Consider the following 26,524-nt stretch of genomic DNA (forward strand, 5'->3'; position numbering starts at 1 on the left):
CGTGCTCAACTCTGTGAGACCCCATAGGTGGCAGCCCACCAGGCTCTTCTGTCCCTGGGATTCTCCAGGCAAGAACACTGGAGTGGGTTGCTATTTCCTTCTCCAGTGCATGCATGCATGCTAACTCACTTCAGTCATGTCCAACTCTGTGCGACCCCATGGATAGCAGCCCACCAGGCCCCTCTGTCCATGGGATTCTCCAGGCAAGAATGCTGGAATGGGTTGTCATTCCCAACTCCAGGGGATCTTCCCAACCCAGGAATCAAACCCAGGTCTCCCACATCGTAGACAGATTCTTCACTGTCTGAGCCACCAAGGACACCTCGTTTATTACATAAATGTGGTCATTCTAAGTCTTCTGGGGCTGACAAACACAATTTGGGGGCAATTCTTACCGTAATTGCAGGTCCAGCAAAAGCCAAGCTAAGCAACATGAGGAAAGGAATTGCCTCCTGGGTGGGTTCAATGTATGGCATGCTAAGACTCCGGTCATAGCAGCTGAATCCAGAGTGCACGGGTTTGAAGACATCCGTGAGTTCAAGGAAATACAGGCTAACCACCGATGATGCCAATATAGGCAACTGAGAATGAAGGACAGAGAAAATCAATTTATTTTTCTACACAGGTCATACATAGAATCAGTACATCTTGAAATTAGAAACACAAGTGTTTTCCACTTTCTCTCACCATTCCTCTCTGATCTCAGAATTAAAATCATTCATACTTGCTACTGCTTCTGCCTTCAAAATAAACTCCAATTCCTCCACCTCTGTCACCAACCTTCTCTGAACCCATGGCATGACTCACCTCTGCTCTTGGATTACTTCTAAATGCTGCTCCACTTTCACACTTACCCTCCCCACCCCACCTATCCAATTTCTACCCAGCACCCCAAATATTCTGAAAATGTTTTATTTTAGCTCATACTGCTCCTGATGTTAACTACTCTAGTGGGTCCCATTTTGCTTGAATAAAATTCAAATTTCACACCATTGAGTGCATGATCTGGCTCTTGCTTCAGTTTCTTACATCATTTTATACCATATTTATACTATTCCCCAGTCCCCCACTGTAGAATCTGCCTACAGTGCAGGAGACCCGGGTTTGATTCCTGGGTCAGGAAGATCCCCTGGAGAAGGAAATGGCAACCCACTCCAGTATTCTTGCCTGGAGAATCCCATGGACAGAGGAGTCTGGCGGGCTACAGTCCATGGGGTTTTGAGAGTTGGTCATGACTTAGTGACTAAACCACCACTACCAGTCCACCTTGGGCTTCACAGGTGGATCTGTGGAAAGAATTTGCCTGCCAAGCAGGAGATGTGGGTTCCATCCCCGGGTCAGGAAGATTCCCTGGAGAAGCAAATGGCAACCCACTCCAGTATTCTTGCCTTGAGAACCCCATGGACAGAGGAGCCTGGTGGGCTACAGACTGTGGGGTAGCAAAGAGTCGGACACAACTTAGTGATTAAACAGCTGTAGTAGCAACCAGCCCCCTAACCACTATAAGCCAATGGGTCTCCCCCTTTAATTGAAAAATAATTGACATATATCAACACATAACATTACATTAATTTCAGGTATGCAATATAAGATTTAATATTTTTATATATATTGCAAAATGATCACCACAATAAATTTAGTCAACATCCATCACTACACATACTTAACAATTTCTTTTTTATGATTAGTACTTTTAAAATCAACTCCCTTAGCAGCTTTTAAACATACAATACAGTATTATTACCTATAGTCTCTATATGTACATTACATCCCCAGGACTTATTTGTCTTATAACTGAGCATCTGTGACTTTCGACCCCCTTTACCCATCTTGCCCACTGTCATTCCCCACCTCTGGCAACTACCGATCTGTTCTCTGTTTCTATGAATTTGATTTTTTATTGCTGTTGTTTTTTTGATTCTACATATAAATGAGATCATATGATATTTATCTTTCTCTGACTTATTTCACTTGGCATAATGCCTTAAAAATCCATCCATGTTGTCTCAAATGTCAGTATTTCCTTCTTTTTGAAGGCTGAATAATATTCCATAGTATATATGTACCACATTTTCTTTACTTCTTCATCCATCAGTGGATGCTTAGGTTGAATCCATGTCTTGATTACTGCAAACTATGCTGCAATGAACACAGTGGGGCATATATCTTTTCTATTTGGTGTTTTAGTTTTCTTTAGATAAATACCTGGAAGTGGAACCACTGGATCATATGGCACTCTTATTTTTAATTTTTTTAGAAAACCACTGTTTTCCATAGTGGATGCACAAATTTCCATGCCCAAACAGTGCACAATGGTTCCCTTTCCACCACATCCATGTCAATACTTGTTATTTCTTGTCTTTTTGAGGATAACCATTCTAATAGGTATGAGGTGGTATCTCATGTGGTTTTGATTTACATTTCCTTCCTGATTAGTGATACTGAGCATCTTTCCCCATATCTATTGCCCATTGTGTATTTTCTTTGGAAAATTGTCTATTCAGACCCTCTGCTCATTTTATAATCAAATTACTTGGGTTTGCATGTTTTGTGGGAGATTTTTTTTGGATATTAAGTTGTTGTTGTTGTTGTTGTTGTTGTTGTTTAGTTGCTAAATTGTCCCTGACTCTTTGCAACCCCATGGACCTAGCCCACCATGCTAGCCTCTGTCCATGGGATTTCCCAGGCTAGAATACTAAAATGGGTTGCCATTTCCTTCTCCAGGGAATCTTCCCAACCCAAAGGTCAAACACACATACCCTGTATTGCAGGTGAATCCTTCACCACTGAGTCACTGGAGAAGGCCCTATTAAGTAGTATGAGTCCCTTATATGTACTTTGGACATTGGCCCTAATTATAGTAGATTTTGTTGTTCAGTCGCTAAGTCATGTCTCACCCTTTGCAACCCCATGGACTGCAGCACACCAGGCCTCCTTGTCCCTCACTATTTCCTGGAGTTTGCCCAAATTCATGTCTGAGTTGGTAATGCCATTATAATAGATAAATGATTTATAAATACTTTTTTTTTACATCTGATTGGGCTTCCCCTATAGCTCAGTTAGTTAAGAATCTGCAATGTGGGAGACCTGGGTTCCATCTCTGGGTTGGGAAGATCCCCTGGAGAAAGGAAAGGCTGCCCACTCCAGTATTCTGGCCTGGAGAATTCCATGGACTATAGTCCATGGGGTCGCAAAGAGTTGGACACGACTGAGCGACTTTCACTTTCACTACATCTGATTAGCTGTCTTTTCATTTTTTGATGGTTTCCTTTGCTGTGTAGAAGCTTTTTAGTTTGATGTAGCCCTATGGTCTTCACTGTTATCCTGTAGCAGCCAAATTCATTTCTACCTAGGGTTTTTGCATGTGCTGTTTCTTCCTTCTTTTGTGCTCTCCCCCAGCTCTTTGTCTGAATGGCTTCTCCTTATCATTTAATGATGACTTCTGTAGCATCACTAAGAAGGCAGCCATTGACCCATCTTTCCCTCTACCCTTATCATCTCGTTTCATTTCTTCATGACGTTTATCATTAACTGAAATTGTCTTGTTGATTTAACACTTCACTTATTTATTTTTCTTCTCCCCTCATCTCCCACTGAAATACATGCTCCATGAAGTGAGAGTCTGCCAGTGTTATTTGTTGCTGAGTGCCTAAGGTATAGAATTATTCCTGGCACATGGTAGGCATGCAATATATCATTTCATAATTTAATAAAGCAATAAATGCCTGTTGATAAATGACTAATTGAATCAACAAGCAAATATTAATTCATTACAATAACTAGACTAGAGTTACCAGATTTAGCAAATGAAAATACATCACTCAGTGAGATTAGAATTTCAGATAAGCAATAAATCACTTTTAGAGTGGTCCCCATGTAATATTTTGGAGATACTTACATTAAAAATTGTTTATCTGAAATTCTAATTTCACTGGATGTCTTCCAGTTTGTCTGCTAAACCTAAACGAGGCACAATTTACTTTCTAGACTTTGTGTCATAGATTGAATTATTCATTCGTTCAACCCACAATGTGCCAGGTGCTATGTGTGTCCTTACTATGATAAGACAAACAAGACATGGGCTTGGAGATTAAAGATCATAAGCTTACTGAGACACCTGTCCTCAGCTAGAGAAAAAATACTGCAAATATAAGGTCCAATGCCAGGTCTTTCAGAACCTGAAGACACAGATTTCTATCTATCTTAAGGCTTACTTACTAGTGGAGGATAAAATATTTATTTAACAAAGCAAATCAAGTTTTGTTAAAAAATATTATTGACCATCCATGATTTCTGGTCATCTGGTTTAAAAATAAATAAATTTTACAAGACAGTATTATGTCTTCTATTCCCAATACAGTTTTTGTAATGAGGTGAGAATTTAGTTTATTGGAAAAAGTAATGATGTATGAAACTAATCTGGCATTGTCTTTCTGTTTTTCAGATGGATGTTTTTCAATATAGAGAACAAAAGCCTGTAAAAACACTTACATTTTTCTTATTAAAATCCATGACCATTTGACCACTCTAAATATCTGGTCATTCCTCCTCACCATTTCCTTCTCTTGTAAGAAGTAGTATCTTCCAGACTCGACCAATAAATCAACACTTTATGGTTTATGTGCACAATTAAGATTTTTCCATTTAAATCAAGTTAAATATACTTTATTTTTCATTCAACAAATGCTTTAAATAGCACTCAATATGACAGAAAATTTTCTGTCTTTGAAATTTTAATTAATCTTATTAATTAATTTTAATTCATCTAATTAAAAACTTTCTATTATGACATAGTGCTAACTATTTGGGAGATACTTATGCTAAACAATTATTTATACTTTTCAGATAAATAAGCTCAGTATCCTCTAGCAAGTAGAAGTGGTTGGATTTTGAATCCACAAATTGTAGCCACAAGGTCTTAATTCTAAAACATAGCTCTGTGCTTCATTTCCAAAAATGGGAGTAGAGTTTTAGAATCAGTTTAGTTCAGTTCAGTCACTCAGTCCTGTCCAACTCTTGCAACCTCATGCACTCCAGGCCTCTCTGTCCATCACCGACTCCCAGAGTTAACGCAATTTACTAAAATTCATGTCCATTGAATCGATGATGCCATCCAACCATCTCATCCTCTGTCGTCCCCTTCTCCTCCTGCCCTCAATCTTTCCCAGCATCAGGGACTTTTCAAATGAGTCGGCTCTTCGCATCAGGTGGCCAAAGTATTGGAGCTCCAGCTTCAACATCAGTCCTTCCAAAGAACACCCAGGACTGATCTCCTTTAGGATGGACTAGTTGGATCTCCTTGCAGTTCAAGGGACTCTCAAGAGTCTTCTCCAACACCATAGTTCAAAAGCATCAATTCTTTGGTGCTCAGCTTTCTTCACAGTCCAACTCTCACATTCATACATGACTACTGGAAAAACCACAGCCTTGACTAGATGGACCTTTGTTGGCAAAGTAATGTCTCTGCTTTTTAATATTCTGTCTAGGTTGGTCATTGCTTTTCTTTGAAGGAGTAAGCGTCTTTTAATTTCATGGCTGCAGTCACCATCTGCAGTGATTTTGGAGCCCCCAAAAATAAAGTCTGTCACTGTTTCCACTGTTTCCCCATCTATTTGCCATGAAGTGATGGGACTAGATGCCATGGTCTTAGTTTTCTCAATGTTGAGTTTTAAGGCAACTTTTTCACTCTCTTCTTTCACTTTCATCAAGAGGCTCTTTAGTTCTTCTTTGCTTTCTACCATAAGGGTGGTATCATCTGCATATCTGAGGTTATTGATATTTCTCCCAACAATCTTGATTCCAGCTTGTGTTTCATCCAGCCCAGCATTTCTCATGATGTACTCTGCATATAAGTTAAATAAGCAGGGTGACAATATACAGCCTTGACATACTCCTTTTCCTATTTGGAACCAGTCTGTTGTTCCATGTTCATTCTAACTGTTGCTTCCTGACCTGCATACAGATTTCTCAAGAGGCAGGTCAGGTGGTCTGGTATTTTGAATTACAATTAGCATCAATGAATGGGGGTACTGTTTAATCTGCAGTTCTGTTTAAATAAGAGTTTATATTTGCAAATCTGTAGTTAACAGTAAGTTTCACTTAGCATAAACATTGTCTTAAAAATGTGGTTTCAATAAATTTAGAAAAAATTTTCCTCCATTAATTTGAATGTCAAATATTTAAGCAGATTTGATGATCCACATTCTTCTCTTGATGCCATTAGCTCATATTTTAGGCCTTCTACATATATGTTTTAAACAGGAGTCATGTTTGAGACGGCCATTGCTGTTATACATATTAATAATAATACACTCCTCAAATGTAACCTTTCCCACTTGCCTTACTTGGTAATCCTTTTTGAGAGTAATTTCCTCTTTCTTAATTTCCCAGTACTTTGTCTTTGTAAATTTCTACACACTGTTCTTTATTACAGTGATCTGGTATAGATTAGTTACAGCCTTTTTTCTGCTTCCCCAATGAAAATATCCTTAAGATGGGGCCTAAGCTTATTCACTTTAATATTTAAACTAATAATATAACATCATAGTGTTTTTCAAATATATATGCATATGTATTATAAATAAATGTGTGAAAATAATTTCCTTCATTATTAATACTATGCAGTTTAGCCTTTTAAGACATTAGCCTCCTTGAAACGGCCAATTTTTCCAGTTTTTCTAATCCGTATATCTTTCTATCCATATGTTAATATCTTTTATATAGTTCTATTGAAGCATGTTTCAAGACTGTCATCTGTCTTCAAAATAAGAATCATATTTTTATTCCATTTTGCTACTTGTTTCTCTGGCTTTTTAAAAAAGGTATCTTTTATACTTTGCCTTTTACATCAATTTTGGTTTTTAAGAAAGAGCTTTGAACAAAATGCTTATTAAAATATTTGGAGTAAAAGTAATTTTAGACATCATTTTCCTATACTATATTTTACTACTGGACAGTGTAATGGATTAAATAGTAATGTTTGTTTCTAACATACTTATCTTCAAAGATTATTTTTATCTTTTGAAGTATACAACAATAATTTTCTTTTGAATGTAAGAAATTTAACAGAGTATGTGCCAACTTTGGCATGGATATAGAATTGATATGTATACATAAAATAATATAAATACATAAAATCATACAGACAGCTTTTGATTGCATTTAAAATGAGATTTAAAAAGAGATTTTAAAAGTCCTATATAGTCAAGTATTAGGAATTTTATTCTCTAGTTATGTCATAGCAAAGAAAAATGTGTGAACCACACTATTTTTATGCAGCAATACAGAGAAGGGAAATTATCTGAAGATAATTGGGAAAATGGTTTTCAAAAAGAAAAGATTGATTTTTATAATTATCCTCTGATAAGAGACTTGTGAGTAAAAATAACAGGGCAATTTTTAGAGAGAAAATTATAATAGTTTAGAGAACAGAGCAAACAAAAGAAATGTGTTTCAAAAGATGGTATTTACTAGATAATATTGATTTTTCTGATGCCAACTTGATCAAGACAAATACAAGGTGTACTTCAATGTTAGTGAAACATTTTATGGAATCTATCATGACAGTTTATCTAGGTCAGATACCTTACTTGTTTTTAGCATCTTGATAGTAACAAACTTTTCTCATTCAGGGAGTTTACTTGCTCTCAGCCTACAGACCTATCAGTTCCATTCTCTTCCTTTTACATAGACATGGTAAATTTGGAGTCCACTGAGATATTCATAAACTGGTGCGATCATGATAACAGAGGGTCAGTTACATACATTATATCCATGGCTCATTTATTTATTCATTCAACAAATATCTATTGAAGCCTACTAGTTTGAGGCATTGTTCTACATCCTGGGAATACAGCTGTGATAAAAGACAAAGTCCTTATTCTGATGAAGATTTCATTCTTTCTGAAGAATGCAGATAAAAATTAAAAATTACAATATTAGCAAGAACACATATTATAAAGAAGACAAGACAGGGAGCTGTGGTAATTGCCTGTACTGCTATTTTAGATCAAGGAAGACCTACCTAGGTAAGTATCTTTAAAACAAAGACTCGAGTCGGCAAGAATGAACCATATAAAAATGGGGTAAAAGACATAGTCAAAAGGAAAGCTAAAGTCAGAGAGGTGGATGTGGGACCAGACTTCACAGAGCATTGAAGTCCATGGCAGGCGTTCGTATTTTATTCATTCAAAGTACATTTGGAAATAACTTTGGAGTGTTTAAGCAGAGATATAGTAAGATTCAGAATATATTTTAGGAGGATCACTCTAGCAGTTGAGTTGAGAATGACTGTGATGGGTCAAAGGTAAAAGCAGGGTGAAAATTAGAAGGCTCTTCAAAATCCAACAAATACTTATTGAGTGCCTAGTATGTGCTAGGGCTTTCTAGGCAGCACTAGTGGTAAAGAATCCACCTGCAAATGCAGGAGACAACGGGTTCTATCCCTGGGTGGGGGAGATCCCTTGGAGAGGAAATGGCAACCTACTCCAGTATTCTTGCCTGGGAAATCCCAGGGACAGAGGAGCCTGGCAAGCTACAGTGCATAGTGTCGCACAGAGCTGGAAACCTCTGAAGCGACTTAGCACAACACGTGGCTCACAACACTGAGACAAAGAGATGTTGGCAGATTCTGGATATAACTTTAGAGGCAAAAATGACAGGGCTTCTTGATGAGCTGGTTATTGAAAAGAAAAAATAAAGGTTGATTTTAAGGATTTGAGGCTTGAGTGATTGGGCTGGGGGGTGTCATTTACTAGGATAGGGAAGGCTGAGAGAAGCTTAACTAGGAGGAACCTAAGGGTTTTTTTTTTTTTTTTTTGAAATATTAAAACTGAGATGCCTCTCAGTTATCAAAATACCAAGAAGAGAGTAAGATGCCAATCTGGGTCTAAAGAGTGTCCAAGGTTGCAGGGAGAAAGCTGCATGTCATTGATACAGGATGATTTGAACACCATCACCTTCAGTTTTGAAAAACACACTTACACAGGAAACCAAACTTAAATTAACTTGGTTTTGATACAAATAATGTCACAAGAATCAAAGAATATAACTGAGTATATTCACACCACTTATATGCAAGAGATAATTTAAGAGAAAAAGAACATTTTTATTTAATCACAAAATTTAAATGTCAGACTCTGCATCAATTCTAAGTATCCCCCAATCATACAAAATATGAAACTTAAAACATACATTCTATTCAAATGGAATTCAAACTGGAAGAAATATTAGCATATGAAAGTAATTTTATTAAAACTGATGGCCAATAAGAACTTGGTCAGAGGTCAATACACAGTGATAGAGTTTTCCATTTCCTATAGTGTGATCTTTAATGATATTCCTTAGCATTTTTGCCTTATAGTTAGTAGAGATAAATATTTCCTTTAAATACTGAAAATAATAATAACTAGTAATATAGTATAGGGCTTTATGGTTTATCTTCAAGAAAATTGTACCCTATTTAGGTTAGCTATAATGAACCTCAAGAATATAGATCATGAAAAGCATACTAACACTTGTAACATCATTAAGAGTAGGTCAGAATGTGTCTAAAACATATTCAAGGTCTAGAAATCTAAACAAGTTTTCACAAATAGAATGGATGTGGCTTATATCAATGACATGCATTGATACAAATTAAAACAGGACAGTGTGACTGAGGGAAATCAATGCTGACCACAGGACCAGAAAAATTCAGTTTCTTCCCTCAATTCTTCCACTAGCTTTTGGACTTCCCTGGTGGCTTAGTGATGAAGAATCTACCTGCAAAGCAGGAGATGAAGTTTTGGTCCCTGGGTTGGGAAGATCCCCACACTGGAAATGGCACCCACTCCAGTATTCCTGTTGGGACAATCACATGGACAGAGGAGTCTGGTGGGCTACAGTCCAGGCGGTCCCAAAGAGTCAGACACAACTGAAGAACTGAGTGCATACACAGTTTCTGGGATTTGGAGTAGGTCACTTAGCCTTTCTAGGTCTTATCTGTCATCAGCAAAATGGGGGGCTTCTAATACTGTCATCTAGATCTAAAATTCTCTATGTGTTGTCATGATGTAAAAATCATCCCTCACACTTCTTTTATACTCTTACTACCACATATAATGTACTAGATTTTTTTTTTACCTCTATTCTCTATAATTTGTTTCATCCTCCATAATACTTCAAGTCTGATTTTTCTGGAATTCACCTCTAATCATGCCTTTCATGATTCTCTGATAATTACAAAATAAAACACAAATTTCCCAGAATAACCTTTTGTATTATACCTGATCTTTCATATTACAACTTCCATCTGCCTTTCTTGTTTAATTGTGCTCTGTACCTACTCTTCACTTGCTCAACCACAAACACTTCTGACCTCCTTACACTTATGTCCCAGACAGACATCTTCAAGTCTCTGATTTACATTTTCACATTTGCTTCCCATAAAAACTATCCTCGTAGAAGTTGAGATCACATAATTTTTTCTCCCTGAAACCTCTCCCATGGTCTCCATTCAGAACTGAAAATTCTGCCTTATGTGCTCATATATACCTTTATTGTAGGACCTGTTAGTCTGCCTTGGATTGTAGTTATTTGTATGTTATCAGGCTTTGTCTTAAGATTTGGTACTATAAAGTGAGACCTTTGTAATTCACACAGTGCTTTGAAAATTTTGGGTGTCCAATAAAATGCTTGCCAAATTTAATTGAAAGAAATCAGGATATTACTATTAAATAAGCAGAAAACATGGACAGTTTCTTAGTAGTACATAGAATGTGTTGAGGACCTAGGTGAAAGATACTAGGCTAGTTCTATAGTAGATTGCTGCATTCAGTCCTACAACCCTATATACCATCTATTGGTATCCCCAATTTACAGATGAGAAAACTGAGAGAGGTCACATAAATTGGCCAATGGTCACAAAGCAGGTAAAGGGGATCACCCAGATTCCATGCCTAAGTATAGGAAAAACGCTCTAAACTGCTTTGTTCCTGGGTCTCAAACTGCTGTCCCTCTCGACATTGCTACAATGGCTGAAATTCCCAAATGGGAAGAGGGTGTTGCAGAAGGAATGTGCAGTATGAAAAAGCTCCCCCTCGCTCTTAACTCTTAAATACTCCTAACAGTTTCTCTGTCCACTTGTTACCACTGAAACATGAAAGCTGCTTCTTTTGAGCAAATCTAGTATCTATCTTTACTAGAACTCTCTTCATTTTGTTTCAGAAAGAATATATTGAGCACTTATTCCTACAAAAAAAATATATATATATTGACTTTTTATTTAAACATTTCCCCATAAGTTTTCTGGGAATTTAACATAAACTTTAAGATGGAGACCCTGCTCAAGGTAAGGTGAACAGCATGCTTGGATTCTAAGTACAGGCCGATTGTAGGAACCCAATCTGTTAAATTCCTGGAAGCGTGAGTCCCATTACACCCTGCTGCCACTTCGGTACATGTCACCACGGCCATCTGGCACTAGTCTGGTGCTTTTCAGGAAAGAATAGCCCCAGGCTCCAGTGGAAATGCCAGATTAGAGGACAGAAGTTCAAGATGGCCATGTGTACAAGAGGTTTAATGACACCCAGAGCAAAGGGGTGCCAGGCACTTTTGAATCATGCTCTTAATTATATGGTATTCCAAGGTCTTGATTATTTTTTCCTGTGCAGTTTTCACCAATATTATTTTTTATTTTTTGTAATATCTCAAGAAATTTAATTATATCTTGGACATGGTCTGCTTTCATCTTCACTTTTATTTTCCATAGCAAATGACTTCAAATACAAAATATCAGGCATTGGCACATTTCAAGCTCCCCAGATGCTTTCCTCTCGTGTTTCCTTTGGATCACTCTCTCTAACTGCACAGAGATGGCCCGATGAATGCCTCTGACACAGCAATTGTCATTTGGGATGGCAGTTGTTCCTTTACTTTTCTCTTTTACTCAGTGAAGAGATCCTGAGAGCAGGGAAATGATCCCATTCACTTCTCTATCCAAGGGCCTAGTATTAGGGGAGACCTGCCATACTGGGTAAACTTGATGTACCAAATTAGTGCATTTATGGATGACTTGACCAGAAATGTCAATGTTTACATGGTTCTTATAAGTGTGGTTAACTTGACTAAAGAAAAATCCCCAAGTTAAAAGACCCTTGTTTACTTCTACTGTAGAAAATGCTCCTACTGTGAATTTCTAGAATTCTAATAATTTTTTTCAACACTACAGAACACAAGAAGCTCAGACTGAGTGCTTCAAATAGCAATGGTAATTAATAGGAAAGAGAGAACAAACCTAATATATATGTTAGGTTTAAGGACGAAAATATGTTGTATGTCTTTATGAAAAGTGAAAGTCTGTCACTAAGTTGGGTCCGACTGTTTGCAATCCAATGGACTGTAGCCCGCCAGGGTCCTCTGTCCATGGGATTCTCCAGGCAAGAGTACTGGAGTGGGTTGCCATTTCTTTCTCCGGGGGATCTTCCCGACAGTGATTGAACCTGGGTCTCCTTCTTGGCGGGTGGATTCTTTACCACTCAGCCACCAGGGAAGACCCCTTATATCTTCATGACCAAATATAAACTACATCTTTACAGATCTAAAAAGACTAGTTTAAATCACTGTGATCTAACAGTAAAGTTTAAATAATGGTATGTGGTTGTTTTATTGGGGTTCCCTGGTAGCTCAGTTGATAAAGAATCTGTCTGCAATGCAGGAGTACCCCAGTTCGATTCCTGGGGCAGGAAGATCCACTGGAAAAGGGACAGGCTACCCACACCAGTATTCTTGGGCTTCCCTTGTGGCTCAGCTGGTAAAGAATCAGCCTGCAAATCAGGATTCTTTTATTATGCAGGTTGTTTTATCACTTGAATATTGATCTAGCATTAAGCTTGGAGTACTAAGCTTTGTAGTCACCAGCTTTAACCTCAGGTTCTACACAAGTATATGTACTATCTTGGAAAGCATTTTGTTCTTTAAAGCTAATTTGAGACTAAGACCTGAGGCTGGGGACCTGTCTTTCAATTCTAAATCCATGGCTAATTCATATCAATGTATAACAAAAACTACTGTAATGATGTAAAGTAATTAGCCTCCAACTAATAAAAATTAAAAAAAAAAAAAGTAATTGCTTTGAAATATTTTCTTACAGCTGTAATTTCTTTGCCCACAGAACATATACCTGTCTTTTAAAAACATGAGTACAAATCACAATTTAGTGCTACTAATATTTGCCAGGTATCATGTAAAGTTCATACTTTTTCATTTCTGAATTCATCTGATCTTGACAACACCTATCTGATGAAGGTACTATTACTACCCCCATCTAACAGATGAGGTAACTGAAACACAGAAGTATCACATAGTTTATACAACATTATACAGTTTGTTAACTAGATTATAAAATCAAGAAATCTAGTATCTGAGTTCATGTTTGTATGCCTACTACCTCTTGCTAAAAATTTTTACCACTGACCTTACTCTCCAGCAGAAATTGAGAAATAGCAGAAAATAATATAATGCACATTTTTTCTTTATATACTATGAATGTCATCCTACAATTTCTGCTGTGAGTGGTACTGTCTCCTAAAAAAAGTAAGATATTAATAAACTCAGATTAAATAGTAATTTTTGATTAAATAGTATTTTTTGATGCCCTGGTGGCTCAAATAGTAAAGAGTCTATCTGCAATGTGGGAGACCCGGGTTCAATCCTTGGGTCAGGCAGATCCCCTGGAGAAGGAAATGGCAACCCACTCCAGTTCTTGCCTGGGAAACCCCATGGTCGGAGGAGCCTGGCAGATTATAATCCACAGGGTCACAAAGAGTCAGACACAACTGACCGACTTCACCTTCACTTTTAAATAGCAGTTTAATTATTACTGTAATTATTTTATTCACATAGAAAAAACATATATATCTGGACCTTAATAGTTTAATAAAATAACAGATAGTATTTTGGGATCCAACACATATGTGTTAATATCAAGTGAAATAGGAGGTAATGAAAAAGTGGGAAAAATATTAAAAGATGTCAGAGTAATAAAATTAAAAGTTCTGTATTTGAGATATGGAATAAGAGAAACAAATTTCTGATTTTGATATTTAATGTGACAACCTTAAGTTATATACACATAAATTATTGACTTTGAGACATCAATATTTGTAAGCTACTTTTTTTGAGTTGTTTACTAACTTAAGTATCAAATTTGTCCTTAAAACATTTTATTTTATGTCATTCTAACTTCAAAGTTTATTCAAAATGTAGTTTCCACCACTTTCTTTACCCATTTTTAAAATTGAGGTATAGTTAGTTTATAATATTGTGTTAATTTCAGGTGTACCGCAAAGTGACTCAATTATATATGTGTGTGTGTGTTCTTTTTCAGATTACTTTCCACTGTAGGTTATTACAAGATACTGAATACAGTTCCCTGTGGTATACAGTGGGTCTTTGTTGTTGATTTTATATATAGTAGTGTGCATCTAATAATCCCAAACTCCTAGTTTATCTCCCTTCACTCAGCTACCCACTTTGGTAACCATAAGTTTGTTGTCTAAGTATATAAGTCTATTTCTGTTTTATAATTCATTTGTACATTTTTTTTTAGACTCCACAGATGAGTGATGTCATATGGTATTTATCTTTCTTTTGTTACTTACTTCACTTAAAATGATAATGTCTAGGTACATCCATGCTGTTGTAAATAAACCATTTTATTTAAGGACTATAAGAGTTTATGTTTTATATTATGTAATAACTAATTAGTTTATCTAGCAAATGGTTATTGAGTGTTTACCATGTGCCTGATATATTTCATTCAATCCATAAGTTATCCAGAGAAGGGATCTAATCTACTCTGGGAGATGATAATTCGGCAATATATCATTAGCCACTGTCTTTTCAAACTTGTCTCCTATATAATTGTTGTTGTTGCTCAGTTGCTAATTCATGTCTGACTCTTAGATCATATTTTAATGTGCATTATAGGCCCACCTTCAAGATTAAAATCTTTCCAAGGCTGCTTAAGACCTAATTTACTTGAATGTGTCTATAAAAGGGATTGATGAATAAGAGATATTGAAGGGGGGCTGTTAATGTGGGACATTAATAACTTTAATTTTCCAACATCCTAAGGGTATGATTAAATTAAGTATGATTGTTATGTGTTTCATTGTGAGATGCACCAAAAAGTCAAATTATGAACAAAATATATAAAAGAAATAAAATGTAATATGGGATACAAGTATATCACACAAAGAAACATTTTATTACTAACAAATCTAATAATTTATTCTACCATAACAACAATAAAAAAAAAGTCTTTACTGGCATGTGCACTTTATATCAAATAATTTTCTATGAAAATTAAAACTACAAGTTCTTTGTTTAAATATGCCTCTCTTTGAAGTTGCAAATCTCAAATAATCCGTAGGTATGCTCTAGATCATAAATGAGCATAACTATAATTAAGAATGAGGACTTATAGATCTTAGAGATTGATTCAATCTTAACCTTCATCACAACTTATCCTTCATATACAAATGTCTCCACTGGCTGAGAAAAGAAAGTTAAGAAAAACAATTATGTTCATAACTATTAATCTTATTTTACTCCATCCATTCAATAAAATTTTATTGAAATTCTACTATAGATTAGAAGGTACGCCAGTAATGATTCCATAGTATTTTCTTTAATTTAACCAAAAGGCATATAATAAACAATCAATAAGTATCTATTAAATGAATAAATGAATTTTCATAAAAGTACAAACAGAATACACTCTGCTATTTTACTTTGGCAACCGCTTTGGAATGTATTTAATATAAGATTGGTCTCTTTTAGACGATCCATGAAGGCCCAGTTTCTGAAGCATGAATAGAACTTAATTAAATGGCGATTTTACTACCAAAGCAGTCCTACAGCACAGGCTTTGGTAAGGACATTAAATTGTAGATGATACATCCATACATATTTCCATGGTTATTACTCACAAACAACCATCCACTAAATGTACTGATAACTTGTTCACCTTTTCCTGAAAATACACTGATTTTTATTACCTTTATTTCCTCTTCTGTTTAATTTGTACCTAAATGGACTAATGCCAGATTTAGCAGAATGTACAGAAGTGATCTTGATTTCAAAACCAGGCCCAAGGTGTCCCTGGGAGGTGTGAGCAGGAAGGGTTCCTTGTTGGCATTCAGTTTTTTTGTGGCATAAGATGGCAGAGTAGGGGGAATTGCGCTCATCTTCTGTGAGAACTCCAAAACAACTCACTGCTGGACAACCATCAAATGGAGAATGTTAGATGCCACCAAAAAAAAAAATACTCCACATCCAAGGGCAAAGGTATAGCCCCAGCAAGATGATAGGAGGGGCAAAATCACATTTAGAATCAAACCCCTCACCTGCCAGAGACATCCAGAGGGCTCAAACAACCCTTGTGAGCACAAGGACCCAGAGACCCCATAGAGACTGAGCCAGAACTGTGTTTGAGTGTCTCCTGAGAAGGTATGGTTCAGCAGTGGCCTGCCGTGGGGGCAGGGGCTCTGGGTGCAGCAGACCTGGGTATGGCATAAGCCCTCTTGGAGGAGGTTGCCATTAAACCCACCATAGAGCTGCCAGAACTTATACAGGACTGGGAAACAGACTCTTGGAGGGCACAAACAGAACCTTGGGTGCACCAGGACCCAGGAGAAAGAAGCAGTGATCCTGCAAGAGATTGACCCAGACTTACCCGTGATTGTTCACAGTCTGGTGGAGGCATGGGTCAATGGTGGCCTGCTGCAGGGTCAGGGGCACTGAGTGTGCATGCCTGCATGGGACCTTTTCAAGGAGGTCACCATTACCTTTATTACCTCCACCATAGTTTGGCCTCAGGTCAAACAACAGGGAGGGAACACAGACCTTCCCATCAACAGAAAATTGGATTAAAGACTTACTGAGCATGGCCCTGACCATCAGAACAAGACCCAGTTTCCCCCTCAGTCAGTCTCTCCCATCAGGAAGCTTCCATAAGCCTCTTATCCTTATCCATCAGAGGGCAGACAGAATGAAAACCACAATCACAGAAAACTAACCAAACTGATCACATGGACCACAGCCTTGTCAAACTCAATGAAACTATGAGCTATGAAGTGTAGGGTCACCCAAGATGGACAGGTCTTGGTGGAGAGTTCTGACAAAACAGGTCCACTGGAGAAGTGAATGGCAAAGCACTTCAGTATTCTTGCCTTGAGAACCCAATGAACAGCATGAAAAGGCAAAAAGATAGGACACTGAAAGATGAACTCCCCAGGTCAGTGGGTGTCCAGTATGCTACAGGAGATAAGTAGAGAAATAACTCCAGAAAGAATGAGGAGATGGAGCCAAAGCAAAAACAAAACCCAGTTATGGATGTCACTGGTGATGGAAATAAAGACCGATGGTATAAATAGCAATACTGTATAGGAACCTGGAATGCTAGATCCATGATTCAAGGCAAATTGGAAGTGGTCAAACAGGAGATGGCAAGAGTGAACATCGACATTTTAGGAATTAGTGAACTAAAATGGACTGGAATGGGTGAATTTAACTCAGATGACCATTATATCTACTACTATGGGCAGGAATTCCTTAGAAAAAATGGAGTAGCCATCATAGTCAACAAAAGAGTCTGAAAGGCAGTACTTGGATGCAATCTCAAAAACAAGAGAATGATCTCTGTTCATTTCCAAGGTAAACTATTCAATATCTCAGTAAGCCATGTCTATGCCCGGAACAAGTAATGGTGAAGAAGCTGAAGTTGAACGGTTCTATGAAGACTTACCAGACCTTCTAGAACTAACATCCAAAAAAGATGTCCTTTTCATTATAGGGGACTGGAATGCAAAAGTAGGAAGTCAAGAGATACCTGGAGTAACAGGCAAATTTGGCCTTGGAGTACAAAATGAAGCAGGACAAAGGCTAACAGAGTTTTGCCAAGAGAACACACTGCTCATAGCAAACACCCTCTTCCAACAACACAAGAGAAGACTCTACACATGGACATCACCAGATGGTCAATACCAAAATCAAACTGATTATGTTCTTTGTAGCCAAAGATGGAGAAGCTCTACACAGTCAGCCAAAATAAGACCGGTAGCTGACTGTGGCTCAGATCATGAACTCCTTATTGCCAAATTCAGACTTAAATTGAAGAAAGTAGGGAAAACCACTAGACCATGCAGGTATGACCTAAATCATATCCCTTACAATTATACATTGGAAGTGACAAATAGATTCAAGGAATTAGATCTGATAGAGTGCCTGAAGAACTATGGATGGAGGTTCATAACATTGTACAGGAGGCAGTGATCAAGACCATCCTCAAGAAAAAGAAATGCAAAAAGGCAAAGTGGTTGTCTGAGGAGGCCTTACAAATAGCTGAGAAAAGAAGAGAAGCGAAAGGCAAAGGAGAAAAGGAAAGATATACCCATCTGAATGCAGAGTTCCAAATACTAGCAAGGAGAGATAAGAAAGCCTTTTTCAGTGACCAATGCAAAGAAACAGAGGAAAACAACAGAATGGGAAAGACTAGAGATCTCTTCAAGAAAGTAAGAGATACCAAGGGAATATTTCATGCAAAGATGGGCACAATAAAGGACAGAAATGGTATGGACCTAACAGAAGCAGAAGATATTAAGATGAGGTGGCAAGAATATACAGATGAACTATACAGAGAAGATCTTCATGACCCAGATAACCACGATGGTGTGATCATTCACTTAGAGCCAGCCATCCTGAAATGCGAAGTCAAATGGGTTTAGGAAGCATCACTATGAACAAAGCTAGTGGAGGTGAGGGAATTCCAGTTGAGCTATTTCAAATCCTAAAACATGACACTGTGAAAGTGCTGCATTCAATATGCAGCAAACTTGGAAACCTCAGCACTGGCCATAGGACTGGAAAATGTCAGTTTTCATTCCAATCCCAAAGAAAGGCAATGCCAAAGAATGCTCAAACTACCACACAATTGCACTCATCTCACATGCTAGCAAAATAATGCTCAAAATTCTCCAAGGCAGGCTTCAAGAGTACATGAACTGAGAACTTCCAGATGTTCAAGCTGGATTTAGAAAAGGCAGAGGAACCAGAGATTAAATTGTCAACATCCACTGGATCATTGAAAAAGCAGGAGAGTTCCAAAAAATAAAGCAGAAAAAAAAAATCTGCTTTATTGACTACATCAAAGCCTTTGACTGTGGATCACAACAAACTGTGGAAAACTTAGAGGTAGGAATACCAGACCACCTGACCTGCCTCCTGAGAAATCTGTATGCAGGTCAGGAAGCAACAGTTAGAACTGGACATGGAACAACAGACTGGTTCCAAGTGGAAAGGAGAACATCAAGGCTGTATATTGTCACCCTGCTTATTTAACTTATATGCAGAGTACATCAAGCAAAATGCCAGGACGGATGAAGTACAAGTTGGAATCAAGATGGCTGGGAGAAATATCAATAACCTCAGATATGCAGATGACACCACCCTTATGGAAGAAAGAGAAGAGGAACTAAAGAGCCTCTTGATGAAAGTGAAAGAGGAAAGTGAAAAAGTTGACTTAAAACTCAACATTCAAAAAACTAAGATCATGGCATCTGCTCCCGTCACTGCAAGGCAAATAGATGGGGAAAGAATGAAACAGTGAGAGACTTTATTTTCTTGGGCTCCAAAATCACTACAGATGGTGACTGTAGCCATAAACTTAAGAGACGCTCCTTGGAAGAAAAGCTATGACCAACCTAGACAGCATATTAAAAAGCAGAGACATTACTTTGCCAACAAAGGTCTGTCTAGTCAAAGCTCTGGTTTTTCCAGTAATCATGTATGGATGTGAGAGTTGGACTATAAAGAAAGCTGAGCACTGAAGAATTGATGCTTTTGAACTATGGTGTTGGAGAAGAGTCTTGAGAGTTCCTTGGACTGCAAGTCCAGGGACCAAACCAGATAATCCTAAAGGAAATCAGTCCTGAATATTCACTGGAAGGACTCATGCTGAAGCTGAAACTCAAATACTTTGGACACTTGATGAGAAGAACTGACTCATTTGAAAAGACCCTGATGCTGGGAAAGATTGAAGGTGGGAGGAGAAGGGGACGACAGAGGATGAGATGGTTGGATGGCATCACGACTCAATGGAAATGAATTTGAGTGTGTTCTGGGAGTTGGTGATGGACAGGGAAGCCTGGCTTGCTGCAGTCCATGGGGTTGCAAAGAGTCAGACACGACTGAGAGACTAAACTGAACTGAATTGAATAGAAACCATCTTATGATAGAAAATAAGGAAGCAATTATCCTCCCTATGATGATTAAGGTAAATATTTGTGATTTAAAAACAATGAAACAACCGACTATATAGCAAAGGGAACTCTATTCAAGCTCTATGGTGACTTAAATGGAAAGTAAATCCAAAAGAGAGGGGATATATGTATACATACAGCTGATTCACTTTGCTGTGCAGAGGAAACCAACACAACATTGTAGCCAATACACTCCAATAACAACTAAAAACAAAACAAAGGCCCAGTGATGGACCTAAGAGGTGACTGATTCAGCGCCTGATTAAAGACTGGAAAAACACACTGACAACAATTTTGTCCAAAGAAATGACAATCCATTCCAGTATTCTTGTCTGGGAAACCCCATAGACAGAGGAACCTGAGGGGTCACAGACCATCGAATCACAAAAGAGTCAGACACAACCTAGCAACCAAACAATGATAACCTTGGCTTTCACATTCCAAAACCCAGCTCACTATAAGGAAATGACTCTAGTCCATAGTTACATGAAAGGACATGTCTCAATTAATTCTAGAAGAAACTAAAGAAAGCTTCGATGTTTCTAATTAGACATTTCACAGTAAATACAATCATTTTTCTTCCTGTGGTCAACAGGGGAAAATAGCACTCCTTGGGCTTTAGACAAATTCTTGTACCTGCATGAGTCTCAGTTACTCAATTTGTAAAACAGACTTAATATCTACTCCTCCGTTGTATTTAAAGGATCACATGAAATAATGTATGTGAAAAAGCAACATTAAACTATAACGTAAACTGTTTTATCAAACTGGGCTTCCCTGGTGGCTCAGTGGTAAGGAATCTCCCTGCCAATGCAGGAGACCTGGGTTCGATTCCCGGGTCAGGAAGATCCCCTGGAGAAGAAAATGGCAACCCACTCTGGTATTCTTGCCTGGGAAATCCTGTGGACAGAGGAGCCTGATGGGCTACAGTTCATGGAGTCACAACGAGTCAGACATGTCTTAGAGACTAAAAAACATAAAACTGTAAAGAAAATTCAGTTATTTTGTCACTGATATTGTAAATTATATCCTCACTTCTTTCAATGTTTCCACTTTCCTTTCCTGTCAGAGACCTCTTCATGTCCAGAGAAGTCATTGTGAAATGATAAGTAGACAATTCAGCAATGAGAGAGAAAAGTATCACTTACAATTTTATGATTTTTAGCTGTAAATATGCTTTACAACAAGTCTAAAAATTTGGAAAAGCAGAAGATCCATTCATAATTGCTTTAACTTGCTAATGCAATGTGATATGAAATATGTAAAGGTATTTAGATATAAAGTCCAAAAACTGAACACAATTTGTTCATGTGTAGAATTATAATGACCTATATTGTGTTATAATCCAGAGGGAAACCCTGTAATGTAAGGAATTCTAGAAATAGTATAATTAGAGAGGAGCACTAGAACAGCAGTGGGGAGACAGGCTGCATTCTTGTCTGATATTAACCATAGTGTGTTTTTAGGTAACTCAGTTAACCTTTTCAAGCCACAGTTTTCTCATTTGTGATAGGAGAATCAAACCAAGTGTTCTGGGAGTACATGACTTTATTAGACCTAATTCAGCAATGAGACATTTCCTCACATTTTGTTCTTGCTACGTTGCATGAGAAATAGCCTGTGATGTACACACATGCAGGGAAGAAATCTTTGTGATAATATCTGTAACACACTCCCAAAGTAAACACTAAAAATTGCACCCTTAATGTTTTTTACTTAACAAGCCAATTTAGACAACTCAGGTCCCTAAAGGAATTCCCAGAGCTTGCTCACAAAGTTGATGCCCATTGCCTCCACATGCCTTTCATGCCTATCTTCTATTTTTCTCATGTTTTTTCTCCTAATCCTCCTTGGTCTAACCTCCCTCCATTTCTATTCTATTAGGAATACTTTCCTCCATGCTCTATCGTTCTCACAGACATACACAATCTATTTTTCTAAATTTTTTAAAATTATGACTCTTCCTTCTCAGTCTACCCAAAGGTCCGTGTTCACTCTTCCTTCACAGGAGTCTCAAAGGCACCACTTGTGCTTTCCCAAAGGAAGCATCATTTTGGGTAGACAGCCCCTGTGCCATCTACACATCTGTGTCAGAATTAAACTAGTTGCTCTCAGTAGAAGCTGGCACTATCAAAGCCAGGTTCAGTAGCTAAATGAAGAGAAAGCTCTGTTCCACAGAGTAGAACCCCCACAAGACATCATCCACACACATGACTTCCAAAACCACAAAGCTGGCCAAGTCACAGGCGAGGTCTCCCCAACCCACTCCCTCGTTAAGGTGAGCATTATCAGAGTCGTTGTGAGGTGGACTGGGGTAATGGTAATGCAAGAGGGAGATGGACAAGCACCCAAATCGTGGCTCTTAACTGCTGTGTGCCAGAAAGAGATTTAGCTTTTTGAGTTACAACATATTGTTTAAAAAAATATGGATAATAATGCCTTCTTGATAGTGTGCTGTGCTGTGCTTCGTCGCTCAGTCGTGTCTGACTCTCTGTGACCCCATAGACTGTAGCCTGCCAGGCTCCTCTATCCATGGGGATTCTCCTGGCAAGAATATTGCAATGGGTTGTCACGCCCTCCTCCAGGGGATCTTCCCAATCGAGGGATCAAACCCAGGTCTCCTGCATTGCAGGAAGATTCTTTACTGTCTGAGCCTCCAGGGAAGCCCATGAACACTGGAGTGGGTAGCCTATCCCTTGTCCAGGGGATCTTCCTGACCCAGGAATCAAACCAGGGTTTCCTGCATTGCAGGCAGATTCTTTACCAGCTGAGCTACCAGGGAAGCCCCTTCTTGATACTACCTTAATACAAATAATACTACCATTTAAAGTAGTTCTCAGGATGAAAGATAATGTATACATAGAATCTGTAATATAAAGGAGGCTTGAAATAGACTCTTCCTTTTTATTATTATCATTATTATTAATATCCCTTTAAAGTTGGTAGAAGGCACCCGTTTTTTTTCCTACTAGGACAGGTATTACTATAAGTGACTTGACCACATGGAGACACAGTAAGATAGTGGAGCAACCTAGGAATAGTATAGAATTCCCTAATAGTTGGTTCTGGGTTCAAGACCTGGTTTCAGTATTTGTGGAAATGTCCTCATTTAGTGTCTCTAAAACCCAGGACTCTATTATTGTCTCTATTTCCTTTTTGTTTTTCACCAAAGGACTTTGCACTATAACTTTAAAAAAGGAAGAAGGATTTGTCAGCTTGTCTCTCTTGGTAGGGTAGGGTTTGGACTTCTTCTTTGAGTGGACCACCTATGCCATGCTGAAAAGGGAAAAATCCTACAACTACTATTTTGTTATGTGCGATGCAGAAATGTTGTCATTTTGTACTTCCTGCTGATGCTGAAGTTTATGTAAAATTAAGTCAGCTAGCTATATTTCCCAGGAAGATAGTGTGAATTATAAAATTTCCACATAGATCTTGGGCTAAACAATTAAGATACAGTGGACACTTTCCAGTGAGGAGAAACATAAAAACATGTTAAGGTTCTGTCAAGACACAATAATGTCTAGGCATGATGTTCAGACTGAACTAACCAGTGTATCTTTACTTGCTTAAACAAAGGCCTTTTGAACTTCTCCAGGCAGGACAGTAACAGAGAAATGATGGCTTCTACTCCTGAACACAATGTCTAGATATCGATTTAAACTATAGTAATTAACCTGCATTAACAAATTCCTGAAACATATCCATTAAGTACAATATTCAATTAGTGAAAATTTTCTATATGATTTCAAGCCTGTCATGTTTAAAATATTTTGAATTGGCTTCAGGTAGTTATTTCACATTCAAAGGATAGAGAATCTTTTCCCCATTTATTTATTAAGAACTTGCAACTTTCAGTTTCAAGGTTAATTTGTCATTTGTTTATAGTAGGTACTGAGTCAATGTGAACTCATATCTTGGAAAAGGATGACTAATGAGAACAAAATTGTGAGTCTGAGCACAGGTGGAAGCATTGTTAAGCTTTGCGTAAAGGAAATGAATTAGGCACAGCCTTCTCATGTCTAATATTGGGTTCTTAGGCTGAAACACCTTTTATTAATTTGAGGCGTGCTGCCGGCTGCAATTGCACGGTAAGTGATACAACCATCACTTGGAGAGGGCTTTGGAACCTTAAAGGCAAGAGAAACCTTTTCTTCAGTGGAATGTTCCTTTCCACCTGCTTTTCTGTTTAACCTGATAAGGCCTAGGGTATGCTTGCTTTAAAGTTCCTTTCATAACTTGACTTTTCTCTCCCCAGATTAAACAGTGCAAAACTGAACTGTCAAACATGTTCATAAAGTGAGGTACCATGTTGGAAATCATTTGTGTTTTTCAAATTAACATGTAATATTGATATATTTAATTACTGTCAACCATAAACCCCTTTATCAGCATAAACAATTGGCAGCATAAACCAAAAATGTAAGAAAAAATTAATTATATCCATTAATTTAACATTTGCTTACCATCGAGTTTGGACATCACCTGAGACATGATTACTTGATTTTAGTGACTGAGCACCTCAGCCTATATATAGGATATAATTTCTATACACTGACACCATGCAAAAGCACTTGATACATCCTGAGTGCATATTCTAGCTCAGCTATGATAGCTGGTATATTTCATGCTTTAACTGCATAATATTTTCTAAGATACATGGATATTATAATTTCTATTAACTGTGAATACATATATTTCTGTCATGTCATATAATTTTTATCACACATGTAGAAATTGAGAATGAGAGAAGTAACTTGGCCAGAATTATCCAAGCAGTATGTACAACAGGTGGTATATGAACCAGGTCAACCTATCAGACCAGGTTTTCTGGCCATAACTCAGTTGAACCTGATTTCGGCCCCTCTGGTTGGAATGAATGTTGTTCTTCACTTTCCTAGTTAGTTTCTTCACATGCTATGCTGTGCTTAGTCGCTCAGTCATGTCTGACTCTTGGCGACCCCATGGACTGTAGCCCACCAGGCTCCCCTGTCCATGGGGATTCTCCAGGCAAAAATACTGGAGTGGGTTGTCATGCTCTCCTCCAGGGGATCTTTCCAGCCTAGGGATCAAACCCAGGTCCCCTGCATTTCAGGCAGATTCTTTACCATCTGAGCCACCACGGAAGCCTGAGAATACTGGATTGTGTAGTCTTTCCCTTCTCCAGGGGATTTTCCTGACCCAGGAATCGAACTGGGGTCTCCTGCATTGCAGGTGGATTCTTTACCAGCTGAGATACCAAGGAAGACCTCGTTTCTTCATATTTAATGCCTATCATGAATAGCAATTTAAAACAGCCTGAACTCCAAGAAGAAAGGCAAAGTTTAAATTGTCCATGGTATCACTGACTTGAGACTCAGAGACTTTTTTTCTCTAAAATTTCTTTAGAGTATCTTCTGTTATAGAGAAACTTTTTGGGATGGTAGGAAAATGTGTTAGTCTTTTCTTATATTATTTCTGACTTTAGTTATATGTTAAGAAAGGTCTTTCACACTGTAAAGTCTAAAAAATATATGGTTATGCTGTTATTACTATTTAGTTTTTAACCATTTCTTAAAATTTGAATTATTGGTCTGTCTGGAATTTATTTTTGTATGGGATATGGTAGGAACCTAACTTAAGTCTTAGGTCCCATTTTCTCCTCAAATTCTGGTCTTTTTAACCTTTTTGTTCCTTACATTATTGCCTGACATAACAGAAAAGACTTGAAATATGTTCTTTGGATTGATATGTGATGAAAGACTCACTCATGTTTCCTTCTTCCATTTTAATTACTAAGGCCTGGGGAAACTATACTGGAAAGCAAAGTGCCATTACTCTAGAGCATTTTACTGACATGTTAATTCATGCTATATTTATTCATCCTCCAAAGGAGATACAAAGCTCATTCTCACTGCCTACAAAATGAGTCATTCCAAAGGAGTACAGTATTGCATTCTGCCAACTCTTTAAATAATCAGTGTACTAATGCCTCCTCTCATTTTTGAGAGGCTCTTTAGTGGTTCATCATGAATATAAATTTCGGAGAGATCATCTGCAATCCAGTTTTGCGGCTCTTCCCTTGAAATCTGCTACTCCCAAGACATAATGTCACAAGTGCACATCCAGACTCCATGAACTGTTTTCAAGCAATGGTTCTATAGCTTGTCCTACTAGGGAATCCATAGAGGGTATCTGAATGGGTCAAAGTGAAGGTAATGATTTTGAGTTGTTTCCACTCATGG

The 26,524-nt window shown here is 37.8% G+C and overlaps 1 protein-coding gene across 2 annotated transcripts in view; it reads right to left on the reverse strand.

Annotated features, from left to right (window-relative positions):
* PLPPR4 (phospholipid phosphatase related 4) overlaps positions 1 to 26,524 on the reverse strand; it is a 50,603-nt gene that overhangs the window by 21,322 nt on the left and 2,757 nt on the right. For both annotated transcript variants that reach the window (XM_020911954.2, XM_020911953.2), the window contains exon 2: positions 396 to 581. In XM_020911954.2, coding sequence (XP_020767613.1) covers positions 396 to 476 — 81 coding nt within the window. In that variant the 5' untranslated portion in view covers positions 477 to 581. The remainder of the gene's footprint in view (positions 1 to 395; positions 582 to 26,524) is intronic.

This window comes from Odocoileus virginianus, chromosome 5, assembly GCF_023699985.2.
Source record: "Odocoileus virginianus isolate 20LAN1187 ecotype Illinois chromosome 5, Ovbor_1.2, whole genome shotgun sequence".
Taxonomy (NCBI): Eukaryota; Metazoa; Chordata; class Mammalia; order Artiodactyla; family Cervidae; genus Odocoileus; species Odocoileus virginianus.